The sequence below is a fragment of the Jatropha curcas genome, chromosome 3 (assembly GCF_041381405.1).
Source record: "Jatropha curcas cultivar XTBG-Jc1 chromosome 3, XTBG_Jcur_1.0, whole genome shotgun sequence".
NCBI lineage: Eukaryota > Viridiplantae > Streptophyta > Magnoliopsida > Malpighiales > Euphorbiaceae > Jatropha > Jatropha curcas.
Genome location: NC_143153.1, coordinates 1,383,792 through 1,396,951, shown reverse-complemented (window position 1 = coordinate 1,396,951; position 13,160 = coordinate 1,383,792). Strand labels below are relative to the sequence as shown.

The following is a 13,160-nucleotide window of genomic DNA, read 5'->3' as shown; positions in this document are numbered from 1 at the left end:
TTGATTATGGAATTATTCTCAAGTTTAATTGAGTTTTATTTAATTACTATATCAAACTAAATTCTCATACTAAGAATTTGATGTAGCTTAATTTCTCTTCCAATTTATAATATTAGATTTGCTTTTCTTTGTTCAAAGTATAATTTATTATTGAACTTAATATTTTCAGGTAGAATTTCTCCCCTGAATTGATTTATTTCATTAATCACTATCGGGAAAATGGGTTTTGATATAAAGGTAATAAATTATATGAGAATAATAACTTGATGCGGAAGTTATATGGAAATTAGATCGGAGGTTTTCATAAGTTAATGACTTTAGGTTATGAATTCATAAAACAAACCATAAAACTTAATGATTTAATTCATGTTTGATTGCGCTATTAGAAGATAGGTAATTAGATCGGATTAAAATAGCTAACAATACATCGGGAGAGCTTGTTAGTAATTTTAGGGTTGTTTCTCCTACTTGAACAATTAAAATTGATTATAAAACTAATAAAATAAATTGGATAGAATTAAGTGAAGTCAAAAATTGCCTTGCTTGATTTCTTTTTATTCTCTTTTATTTATTTAAATTAATTTCTTAAGATAATTTTCCTTATTACCGTTTAAATAATAGTAAGTTAATATAATTTTGGTACTTGGTATACAATTTTCGTGGGAACGATACTTGGTATATAATTTTCGTGAGAACGATACTCTACTCGTTCTATATTACTTGTTGCGGTTTCGTATACGGGGGAAAAACCACTTTTGTCCGTCAGAGATTCTTGATTGTATCATTGTATCCTAAAAAGAAATTCTGAGCATATGACATTATAATGACAGTATCATTTAAATAGCCTTTTGCTTTTTTTGGTAATAAAACTTGAATACTCCGCGTACATCTGTACTCTTATCCTCAAATCTGCAGAACAAGAGGCTTTTCCCTTTTGTGCCTTTCTTTTGCTTACTTTAGTTGTGGGTCCATTTTTCAGATTTGCAACTTCTTAAAACAAAGATATCAAGATTAAACTGTCGAAGATTAAAGATGAAAACCATGATTATTGTTGAAAGATTAAAGTTGATGTTTCTTTCAGAACTTTTAGAAAATTTAGTGTTAACCAGTACACTAATCAAGATTTATTACATGCTCTACTACAAAGTAAGGAAGCAAGCTACACTGTTAATTAAAGGCGATGTGGAGATTTGATGAAACACATGGCATCTAATCCATGATCATTCTTCCAAACCTTTCACCTTAATGACGCCAGGTTGCTTATGTCATAAAGATATTTACAGTGAAAGTTCTTAGGATGATGTACAAGAAATATATGGTCATAACTCTAGAAATTACTATGCTTTACTTAAAGTTTGACATTAGAGACATTACTGGAAGGATAATGAAGAACAGAAAGTTAAAAATAAAAAATGGGAATCCTGGATTAATAGAATTATGGGTTTATCAGAAGATAAGGATAATTTCAGTGGTTAGTATTATATCAAATATGTACTGTATAATCAACGTGTTTCACACAAGTAGTTCTATGTTCAAATCTTCAGCTAACCTTTTGTAGTATTTAAAATTATATATAAAAGCTAGAAAAGAAGATTAATGATGCAGCAGACAAAAGAAAAGCCCTTATCCAAAATTCTTAAACTAAATCAGAAGCAAGGTAGAATTTTTTAAGTTGGGGGTTTCCAATTTGCATCACCTATATAAGGGTTGTAGCTAACCAAATCCAACCACACACAATCTCCTCTTCTCTTCTGTTCTCTCTCGTTCTTTGCTACTTAAAGGGTTTTTTACTTTTTGCTCATCTGCAATGGCAGTTGTACCTCACAAGAGTTCAAGAGCCGAACGCCATATGTTTTCTTCATCTGATGACAATACAATGATGAAGCAAATTCAGGCTACCCATGCTCCTGATGGCCGTGAATTTGCTGTCAAACCTCTCCTTCATGTAGTTGAAGACATTTTCCAACGCGCTAAACCCACTGGCCTTGCTACCCTTGTCCATCATCAGGTATATATAATAGTCTCTTGCATACTTTATTTCCTTATTTTCTCAGGTTTGACATGAACCTAACTATTGCAGGGAGCTCATCAGGCTCAGCTTGACGCATTGGAAGAGAAGGCTCTGCAAAATGGGTTTTATGAAATGCTGGAAGTTTTATCATACACAATCAACAAGATTTCCTGCGAGATATCATGCAAATGCTCCGGTGGTGGAGATGCACATGCAACGACATTGTCTATATTTAACTTGTTATCAAGCTACTCATGGGATGCAAAAGTGGTGCTAGCCTTAGCAGCATTTGCAGTAAACTACGGTGAGTTCTGGCTCGTCGCACAGCTTTACCTTACGAACCCATTGGCGAAAGCAATTGCATTGCTTAAGCAATTACCAGACATACTTGAACGTGCGGATGCATTGAAGCCAAAGTTTGAAGCACTCAACAATCTCATAGGAGCCACTCTGGATGTTGCCAAATGCATAGTTGAATTCAAGGAACTTCCAGAACAGTACATTACGCCTGATGCACCAGAAATGTTAACTGCTACTGCTCATATTCCAACGGCTGTTTACTGGACAATCAGGAGTCTAGTGGCTTGTGCATCGCAAATTATCGGCCTCATTGGCATGGGTCATGAGTATGTTTCTAATATAATGCAACTTAATCATTGACTTTAGTACCCTAGATTGTTAATCTTATTTTCCTGCACACAGGTATATAGCATCAACAACAGAAGCATGGGAGCTATCAAGCTTGGCTCATAAGGTCAGAAGCATTCACGAACATCTCATGAGACAGCTCACCCTTTGTTATCATCATATAGGTGAGTTAAGTTACTAATTAGTATTAAGAAATTTTATGATACCTGAAATAGGATGTGTGAACAATTTTGTCTGATGCAGATGAGAAAAGGCACATTGAAGCATATCAAACACTTGTGCGCCTGTTCGACACCATCCATATTGATAACATCAAGATTCTCAAGGCTCTGATTTATGCTAAGGATGATCAACTACCGCTCTATGACGGTGCTGCCAAGAAAAGGGTAGATTAAACATATTCCTTCTGAATTTTTTCTTTCAAGTTGTTTATTACTAATTTATTTAAGAAATTTTTTGGTTGCAGGCAAGCCTTGATGTGCTTAGGAGGAAGAATGTATTGCTATACATCTCAGACCTTGAACTGCCTCGTGAAGAGCTGGAAATGCTTGAACAAATGTACACTGAAGCCCGACAACATCCATCCAGGACGGAAAGTCAATATGAGGTAGTATGGCTTCCGGTGGTGGACCGGTCATCTCCATGGGATGATGTAAAGCAAAAGCAATTTGAAACTCTCCAGACAATGATGCCATGGTATTCAGTCTATCACCCTTCATTGCTAGACCCTGCAGTCATCAGATACATCAAGGAGGTCTGGCGCTTCAACAAGAAGCCATTGTTAGTTGTGTTGGATCCACAAGGCAAAGTAGTGAATCCTAATGCTATACACATGATGTGGATTTGGGGAAGCATAGCTTTCCCTTTCACTAGCCTGAGAGAGGAAGCACTCTGGAAGGAAGAAAGCTGGAGGATTGAGTTATTGGCAGACGCCATTGATGCTAATATCCTTGCCTGGGTATACTACTGCGACTACTCTTCTAATATTTTGCTTATTAATTGCTACTAACGCTAAATTAGTAACTTGTTCGGAATTTCAGATACAAGAAGGGAAGTACATATGCTTGTATGGCGGAGAGGACATAGAATGGATTCGCAGATTCACTAAAACAGCAGCTGTAGTTGCAAAAGAAGCAAACATCCAGTTAGAAATGCTATATGTAGGAAAGAGCAACCCCAGAGAGAAAGTGAGAAAAAACAATGTAACAATCCAATCAGAGAACCTTAGCCATGTATTACCAGACCTTACATTGATATGGTTCTTCTGGGTCAGACTAGAAAGCATGTGGCACTCCAAAGTGCAACATAACAGAACCGTAGAGAATGATTCAATAATGCAAGAGATAGTTACAATGCTTAGCTTTGATGGAAGTGAGCAAGGATGGGCTGTGCTTAGTCATGGATCAGGAGTTAATGATCAAATGGCCAAGGCAAAAGGTGTTGATATTTTGAAAAGCTTGGATGAATTTCAGACATGGAGGAAGACTGCGGAAGAAAGCGGTTTTGTGCCTGCACTTAATGAATACCTGACCGGACACCATAGTCCACTTCACTGCAACCGCCTGATTCTGCCCGGAACCACCGGAAGTATTCCTGAAAAGGTGGTCTGTGCTGAATGCAGCCGCCCTATGGAGAAGTTCATTATGTACCGCTGCTGCACCGATTAAGGCTACAGCTATTTTTAACTTACATAGCACTTCTGTGTTTACTATAGGCAACAGCTACACATATATATATGGTTTGCGCTGTGGCTGGGATTAAATAACAGATGCTTGCAGTGTGAGAACTTGCAGCGTGAGAACTGGCTATCTCTGCTGCTTGTTTCTTTTTTCTTAATTGCATTTTGTAATTTTCCTTATCTAAGAATTGATACTTTATAATAACATCTTGGTTCAATTTATTTTCAATCAATGATGTTCTCAAGTGCATGGAAGCATAAACTTTCATTCTGATTTTCTTATCATTCATGTGAATTAAAGATCTGTCATTTCAGATGGGAAAGAAGACTGGCCATTCTTCAACTGATTCAGGAAAAATGGGTTAATTGATCAAATCACATTGCAAGTCCTTTCCAGCAATTATCCTGCTTCATCACTGTAATTATAGATGTGAGCTTGAACATTGCCTGAATGCCTTTTATGGAAAATTAATATAGCTAAATCATAATCAAAAAAAAAAAAAAAAAAAACCAAAGAAATACCCGTAAAGAAACGATTTTGAGTTCAATCTGTATAACCCAAAACGAGATTGATCTCAAAAAGAAAAAAATATATATATGAATATACTCGTTGAAAATTTAAAAAAAAAAAAAAAGAAACAGAAAAGGAGGAAATATACCAGGAGACAGGTAACACAGCAAAAATGGGGAAAATGCTGTGCTGTTTAATACTGGCTAATTAATTTATGCTTCGGAAACATGAACATCTCCCACTTTGATTATACAAGGAAGAGTTCACCAGTAAGAAGCAGCCATCAATCTAATTCTTAATACTTTCAAAAACTAAATAAAACTAAAGACGCTGACACAATTCCAACTCAAGCTACGCCTTACAGGACAATGCGTAGCATATAAATCAGAGAAGGTGGAACTGCAAATTGATTTACGCTTCCGATGACACGGTCTTATGGATTAGGTTAAGCCATTAAAGAACGCAACGCCTCTCGGAAGCGATTCATATCGAAATCGAAAACACTAAAATGATTTCTGGAATCCCCAGAATGTATGGAGAAGAAAAGAGAGCAAACTCACATCATCTATGTCTATTAGGCGGAAAGCGGTAATTAGGGTTTCTGAGTCTGATGACTGTGGAACAATGTATAACGAGCTTCATTTATAGAGACGCTTGCACAGATAGATTGGATTTTCAGAAAATAACGAAAATGCCATTTCCAGTTTGAACTGACTTGGATTGGATCCCCCTCTCAAATTATTAATAATAAAAAAAAAAGCCCAGGAACGAGTGTTGGGCTTGCTATATGGATGTAAGTTCAAACTATATTAATCATTTTATTACTTATTATTGGAAGAAAGAAATATAATCTACAAAATTATCATCAGCATGATCCAAGTTCAAAGTTGCAGAGAGACGTGACTGGATAGACAAATTTTGCAAAAATATATATTTTTTAATATTTAATTAAAATTTTTATATCTCACTTTTTATCAAAAAATACTTGTAATATTATATAATTGATTATAAATAATTTTGAAATGAGCAATATTCAAATTTAATTTTGCAAATATAGTTAAATATTTTGCAAATTGTAATTATGATATTAAAATATTTTTAAAAAATATATGATAATAATTTTTCAAAATAAAATATTATATTTATTTATATAGTTAAATAAAAATTTATGATTTTGAAATGACTATTTTATTTGGTGAAGAAATTTTTTTTATTGTGCTAATTATTTGTTTAATCATTTATTTAGTCGAACAATTGTGTTTTACATTATTAATTATTATGCGTTGACATTTATGTTTTTCATCCTATTCATAATTTTTTAAAAAAAAGCATTTTAGAATTCTTGAAATCCTATGTGACATAAACTAATTATTCTAACCCTATATGCCACTATCAAATTTTAGCAATCCTACCTGACACTCTCTTGGAAAAATATACTTTATATATATATATATATAGTGGTAAAGAAATTGATGAATGTATCTTTGATAATTCCTTGCTTGCCATAGTTTAAATTCTTAAATTCTCTGGCTCTGCATTTTACAAATCTCTAAGATTCCTTGAGTAGTTGTGTTTTTTAGGCTTGTTTTGCTTGCCTTGGTTTTACAGGCGGTATAAGATGCTTTGCCTCTCGTATGTTATTAGGATATATACGTGTGTGTGTGTGAAAGGAGAAGTCACATTCACCATTTTCAAATTATTTCAATTGAGAAGGAAAAAAGTGCAAAAAGAATGGAACAACTAAAGGTACCACTTATTGTTGCAAAAAAGAGATCATTCAGGACCCATAGGCAGCAGGAAAATATCTCATGCATGAGCAGAATCCCTTCGATGTCCTCTTATTGATGAATATGATATCACGCAAGCCCTTCAAAATATATCACTTCAAACCACTAATGAGCCCGCAAACGATTTACCTTTTGAACTCGTTTCTCAAATTGCTTCAACCCAACTCAACTTGAAGTTGGAATGTTGTCATCAACATGTTGCTATATGATGATGCCCGTCTCAAGAAATTGGTAGAGTTGAAGAATTCTGAGGCATACTTGGTCATCGTTCAAAGCAAAACAGATAATCATCAGGATGATGATTATTATAAGGGTGGGCATATTTTGAAGGTAAGCATCGACGAAAGGTCATTTAATGTGAATGAACTTGTCACCAAATTTTTAATTTACTTTCCCACAATAAAAAGGATGGTAATGGTGATGGCGATGATCTGAGAAAGAAACTTAACAAAGAACCCATAAATTACCATTTGCATGAGTTAGTCTTATCTGAAAAACCAAGAACAAATAAAATCCAATGCAAAAGATGTTTAGGACTTGTTTCTGGCCTCTCTTATGAATGTGTAGAGTGCGATGAATTCACTTCATAAATTATGTGCAGAGTCATTCCCAAATGTACTGGACTGTCCTCCTTGTTTGAGGGAAACGAACCCTAAGCAATATGACTTTCCAAAGACATATGAATGTAATAATTGTGAAGAGTTTTTAGATGGTTGTTATGATTGTCTCTTCCAAACCAACCTTAAACTTGGATTTTTGCCGGCTGTTATTTATGATGGAGAGCATCAACACTTTTTAATCTCGTTATCATCCCCTTCAAGTATAATTATCAATTTAAATGTATCATTTGAAAAGGTTCTGATATTTTGAAAAGCTTGAATAAATTTCAGACATGGAGGCATATTGCAGAAGAAAGGGGTTTTGTGCCTGCACTTAATGAATTCCTCCTCGGTGAATGTAACCTTCATTTGGAAAAGGGTGGTCTGTCCAGAATGTCAACGTCCTTGAGCTGTGATTGGGATTAAACAACCGACGCTTGCTATACTTCACCATTGTATAAAGAAAATGTACAGAAGAATTTTATGTAAAGCTCAATTCCAGTAGATCACATACACAAATTCTGTTATTCCTTCAATATTGACAAACAGGAAATAAGGAATTGCAGGAAAGGAAAAACCGCGATATCCTTAATATGAAAAGAATAAAATAAAATAGAAGGGTCAAATATTTGACAAGGTACTGCATAATATTCCTCAGCTGAAATGACAGGTTTAAATAAAATCAGATTCAATCATCTGCACATAAGTAACAGGTAAAAGAAACAAGAATCCGTATCTTAAGAAGCATTCAAATTCAGGAGTAAAAAGGATATTTGTAGAGCTATATTCAATTCTTAATAAACAGTATCAGTCTCACAAATTTGAGGGGTAAAAGAAATTAAAATTCGAACAAATGTTTAAATCAAATCCATTATTTCTCCAGATTATAATGTTGTCAATTGAGCATAGTCTACGAATCAAATTCCACTAGCATCAGGGTATAGCTTGAGAATGTCTAATGTATATCTACACAAAAATTAACAAACTTAACAATGCATCAGAGAGCCCAGAAGAACAACAAGCAAATTAACAATGTGTATTGCATTATCATTGCAAAACTTATTAATTTGCATATAATGATGAATGTCCAAAGCAAAACTATTTCACATAATTAATCACCAGAAAAAACCTCAGCAATCATCACATAAATAATGGATATATCTCATTTTACACGAAGTATATTATATTCTGTGTCAAAAAGTTGTAAAGAGTCATAAGTTAGAATTATTAAACGGAAACAAAATAAGTTCTTTTTTATAAAGAGGACATGGATCAGCATTAAGGTTTTTGATCAGTGCAGGAAGGCAGGTAGCAGCAAATGGATGGAGAAATGGAGATAAAAGTAAAAAAATTGTTGGGAGAAGTCTAGATTAGCATTCAATAGTAGAACACAACCCACGCCTTTTATTTCAACCCAATAGCATATTTGCTTTAGGAGAGGTTGCGACAGTCGCAATGCAATAACTCAAACAAGGACAAGGGCCCTCTCCCTTCTTCCCCATTTTCACATCCATTACCACTTCCATTAAACTTTCTGCTCAGACCTTTTACTTTGTAGCCATCATTTCCATCGGAACAAAGATATTAAAGATTAACGATAGAAAGAGAAAGTGAAAGGGAACCATATAATTTACCAATTTTGGAGCGACGAAGGCAATTCGAAGAGGAGAAGGGAGTTGCGCCCAGTAAGGGTTGTATCATAAGCTCCTGCAGGCATAGAATGGATGGACTGGAGGCTCGCTCTCCGCGGATCTTGCAGTTGTAGGGTTTTCGGACAAATACGACGTCGTAATATTGTGTTAATGAGGTCATTTATACAGGTAGTGGACTAATGGTGCTTTCCTTATCAGACCAGCCCAAAACTGACCCATCGTTCACTACCTTCAAATGGGCCGGTAATCGCTAACTACTGTAAACTAAAACGACAGGTCGCCTATCTTCATTCCAAACGACCAGTTATATTTTGATTTCACTCAACCCTACACCCCAAAACGGCTCTCCATCATGACCTATCTCTTTCAAAAATTTAAATTTTTTTTAAAATAATAATAGTAATATAATATTTAGCTTTACTTTATTTTTCATATGTTTTAGACGCTAATAGACACTAATTTTACTTTCCTTTCTTCAAAATATACTAAATCTCTATTTTTTTTTACTTAATTAATCTATTTCAAATAATTAATTACATGATTTGCATGTTGAAGAGCTCAAAAAGTCAAAATTTTCTATTTTCAATCTCTTCTTGAACAATTCTTTAAGAACATAATATTCCAAAAACATTTTCCTATTTTGGTTTTACAAGTGTCATATTTTGTCTACTTTCTTTTTTGATAGATACAGAAGGTACCCTTTTCTCTTTTTAATGTAGACTATTTTCTTTCAAATTTGTAAAACTATTATTGGCAAACGGCTTGGATATTCGCTTAGAAATGGTATTAATTATATTTTTTTTTATAAAAATAATATTTTAAATATTTTTAGAATATTAATGAAACAACCCGAATTTTTATTTTCAAAGATTTTCCAATTAAATTTAATAAACCGACAGCTTGGAAATTTATTTTAATATTTTATTGCGAACACTGTGAGAAATCGAATCGAAAACCGATTGAAAAAGCCGAAAACCAATTGAAAATCAAAGATTTGGGTCGAATCGAACCGAATCGAACCGGTTCGACCCAAACCATCTAGAAACATCTATTTCTTTTCTTTTTATCTCCAGCGCTGCACCTCTACTTCTCATCCTCACCAGCGCCCCACCTCCACTCCACCAACACAGCCACCGCGCCTCCTCCTCCCTCTCTTCTTCTTCTTCTTCTTCTTCTTCTTCTTTCTTTCTTTCTTTCTTTCCTTTTTCTTTCTTTCTTTCCCTTTCTTCTTCCCTGCAACTGTGTCTGCGTCACTGCCAGCAACTCCAGCAATGTCGGCCGATCACCACCGCGCGCCAGTTGCAGTCGCACCGCCTCCATCGCGCGCCAGCACGTCCCGTAGCTCCTCCGCGCGCCACAGTCGGCCCTCTGCCAGGTCTGTCGCGCCTACAGCAGCAGCACCAGCTTCAAGCCTCACCGCCAGCCGCACCTCCGCCCTCTGCCAGATCACCCAGCCACCGCTGCAGCTCCCTGTCGCAGAAACACCACCAGATCGTGCCACCTTCGCCTTCCCTTGCCACTGTCAGTCGGATCGGACCACTTCTGGCGTGCGTAGCTCCGATCCAACACGAGCAAACTTCCGATCTAGCAAAAATTCGACAAAAAAAAAAAATTATATTTGGGGTATAAATTAATTTAACTACATTTTCGTTAATTTAATTTTATTAATGATAGTTAATTAAATTTAGTCATTTTAGTTAGTTTAATTCTAACAATTTTAGTTGATTAACTTGATTTTAGTAATTGATTTTAGTAATCTTGAGTAATTAATTTAAATAGTATTAATTTATTGATAAATAAAATATTTAGTTAGTAATTTTAGTTGTTTAGTTAGTTTAAAATGAATTCAAAATAGTTATTGATTAATTAATATGAAGTAATTATTGATTAATAAAAATAATAGTTAGTTAAAATTAAATTCAGTATTAAATAATTTATTAGGAAATTTTGGTAATAATAAAATTTATGGAATTTAAGTGTGGATTGAAGGTAGATTATATTGTATGTAATTTTAATTTATAAATTATGGATGTAGGTTGATGTTAAGGTTGAATGTAATTTTGATATTACTATTTGGATGGAGGACGGGAAAAATTGCATTGATTGAATGCCCGACGGATGGGCTGTGTGGTTTGGAATTATTAAATAAATTGTTGATATTTTAACAGGTGGATAGTCCAATTTTTAGGGGAGATGCTGTCGAAATTTCGGTAGAAAATAAAATAAATTTCAGTAAAAAATAAAATAAATTTCGGTGGAAATTAAAATAGATTTCGGTAGGAAATAAAATAGATTTTAGAAGAAAATAAATGAAATAGAGTTAGATAGAGAAATAAAAATTTATTACAGAAAAGAAATTAAATATCGAGATTAAATTACGTAGAAAAATTTAGAATATAAAATAAAATTATTAGAAGGGTAAAGAAATATTTTGTCTGATAGAGTTATTCTTTTTGTGTCATTCTTACTTTGCTTAGATCGCCCGGGTCCATCTAGTGCTCCTCCAGGACAACATCAAAGCTAGAATTTCGCTCTCCATCACTGTGAGTAATAATAAATAATGTATATCAACACTGCATTTGCATAACATTTATTCATAAACATTATATTTTTATTTACATATTTACAATATATTACAAGTATTTTATCATATATATTATGTTACGATCATTATAATTATACTTATATATAATTGTGCATTTGGATGAAATTGGTGTAATACGTTGAAAGAATTGTTTGATTACTTGTGCTGTGCATATACTGTGCCTTGTTTGTGTGGAATTGGGATGAAGTGGGTCACCATGGGTTTGTGAGACTGTTTCTGTTATACGGATCCTGATTCTGATTTCTGTTATATTCTGATTCTGTTATATGGATCCTGATTCTGTTTCTGTTAGCCGGGTAAATGGGAGATCGGCGCCCCCGTGTGCACCTACCGTTACCGTTACTGTTAACCACAGGTTGGCTTCTTTATTGGGCGCACCGGATAATCTAGATTTGATCGCAGCCCGCAGGGTGGCCTCCTGTTGTGAGCGCCTGATGATCTAGATTTGATGGAGACGACCGGGTTGCCTCCTGTTGGTATGGAAAAGAAAAGAGATAATGGAAAAACAATGAGAGGGCTGGTCAAGTGAGGATTAGACCGGTCGGCCAGTATGGGGGATCGGCTCCCTGGTGCACATGTGAGAGGATGAGCCATGTGGGAGGACGGCTCATCGGGGGTTCGGTGACTCCACTGACTAATTTCCACGTGATGTGATTATTTGAAGGTGATATTGTTTGTAGGTGCTGATGTAATGTCATATGATTGACTGTTGTGTGTTCATTCAGTATACTAGGGTGCATTTTGCTTGACTGTATGTGGTGTGTATTATTTATTATTATTCACTGAGTTGTAAAACTCACCCCCTTCTCTCCAAACCTCCCAGGTACTAGGAAGCAGCTGATTCGACTGAAGCTCTGCAATCTTCTCCGCAGAGTTATAAATGTAAACTTTATATTTCTGTTGTCTAATTTTGGATGTATAAGTTATTCTATTATCAGATTATTATTGAACTCCGCAGTTATAGGGTTGTGTATTACTATTGGATTTATTGTTAGCACTACACTATAAATTAAATATTATGTAATTAGCTGCAGGTGAGCCAGTAAGCCCATAATGTGATTATAATTTATTGTGAATAGGCCCTGGTTAGATACTATGTGTTAATTGAGATTTAGGCTTACTACGGGCCTCGGGGGCCTTAAGCTTACCTGGGCCCTAGTGCCGGTCCGGCCCACGGAAATGGGTCGTGACAATTAATTAAATTGGATAACGAGTATTGCATATTCAAGTTTTTAAATCCGAACCTGAAACAGTTAATAAAAATACAATATGAATCCATCAAATCAAACAATAGATCAAATAAAATAAATTTTATTATATTGCCTTTAGATTCCCCAATTGCAGCTTCATTCAACCCATTAGAACAACTAAAAGGATAAAGGTGTGGTACCAAAAGATAAAATTTTGATAGGAAGGACCTCAACAACATCATCATATGTGTCTTTGTAATCTTCTCCAAACACAACAAATACAATTTCCTTTGTCCAATATTTTATCTCATGAGTTATCCATCTTTTTAGTGCTCTACATCACTGCCAATGTTGAAGACAGCTCATTGTTTCACATATCCATGTATTTTAAATTGACTTCTTCAAAATAGACTATTTTCTTTTATTTCTTTCCAAGAAAAAAAAAATCAAAAACCTAGCTATATGTAAAAAAAAAATTA

At 34.6% G+C, this 13,160-nt stretch overlaps 1 protein-coding gene, 3 long non-coding RNA genes and 1 other non-coding gene across 5 annotated transcripts; 3 read left to right on the top strand and 2 right to left on the bottom strand.

Annotated features, from left to right (window-relative positions):
• Positions 1-1,714: 1,714 nt before the first annotated feature.
• On the top strand, positions 1,715-4,566 carry LOC105644705 (protein SIEVE ELEMENT OCCLUSION B). The gene is made up of 6 exons (XM_012230147.3): positions 1,715-2,008; positions 2,081-2,637; positions 2,714-2,823; positions 2,903-3,045; positions 3,126-3,617; positions 3,700-4,566. Exons 1-6 carry the CDS (start codon positions 1,808-1,810, stop codon positions 4,324-4,326), a joined length of 2,130 nt encoding a protein of 709 aa, XP_012085537.1. The 5' UTR covers positions 1,715-1,807; the 3' UTR covers positions 4,327-4,566.
• Positions 4,567-4,988: 422 nt separating this feature from the next.
• On the bottom strand, positions 4,989-5,129 carry LOC119371193 (small nucleolar RNA snoR137). Its single transcript, XR_005178760.1, has one exon. It is a non-coding gene; the product is annotated as a small nucleolar RNA snoR137 (small nucleolar RNA).
• Positions 5,130-6,499: 1,370 nt separating this feature from the next.
• On the top strand, positions 6,500-7,811 carry LOC149497306 (uncharacterized). The gene is made up of 2 exons (XR_016319922.1): positions 6,500-6,965; positions 7,526-7,811. It is a non-coding gene; the product is annotated as an uncharacterized LOC149497306 (long non-coding RNA).
• Positions 7,812-7,941: 130 nt separating this feature from the next.
• LOC110010598 (uncharacterized) lies at positions 7,942-9,001 on the bottom strand. The gene is made up of 2 exons (XR_002285606.2): positions 8,869-9,001; positions 7,942-8,200 (listed from the first exon to the last, which is right to left on the bottom strand). It is a non-coding gene; the product is annotated as an uncharacterized LOC110010598 (long non-coding RNA).
• A 747-nt stretch (positions 9,002-9,748) lies between these two features.
• On the top strand, positions 9,749-12,567 carry LOC149497305 (uncharacterized). The gene is made up of 2 exons (XR_016319886.1): positions 9,749-10,509; positions 11,364-12,567. It is a non-coding gene; the product is annotated as an uncharacterized LOC149497305 (long non-coding RNA).
• Positions 12,568-13,160: the final 593 nt, after the last annotated feature.

What these genes read in the sequence shown, in the direction of transcription:
- LOC105644705 (XM_012230147.3), top strand. Translation starts at nt 1,808, where the DNA reads ATGGCAGTTGTACCTCACAAGAGTTCAAGAGCCGAACGCCATATGTTT. An exon ending in CTACCCTTGTCCATCATCAG is followed by an intron (nt 2,009 to 2,080) that starts GTATATATAATA and finishes TAACTATTGCAG; the next exon opens with GGAGCTCATCAGGCTCAGCT. An exon ending in ACGGTGCTGCCAAGAAAAGG is followed by an intron (nt 3,046 to 3,125) that starts GTAGATTAAACA and finishes TTTTGGTTGCAG; the next exon opens with GCAAGCCTTGATGTGCTTAG.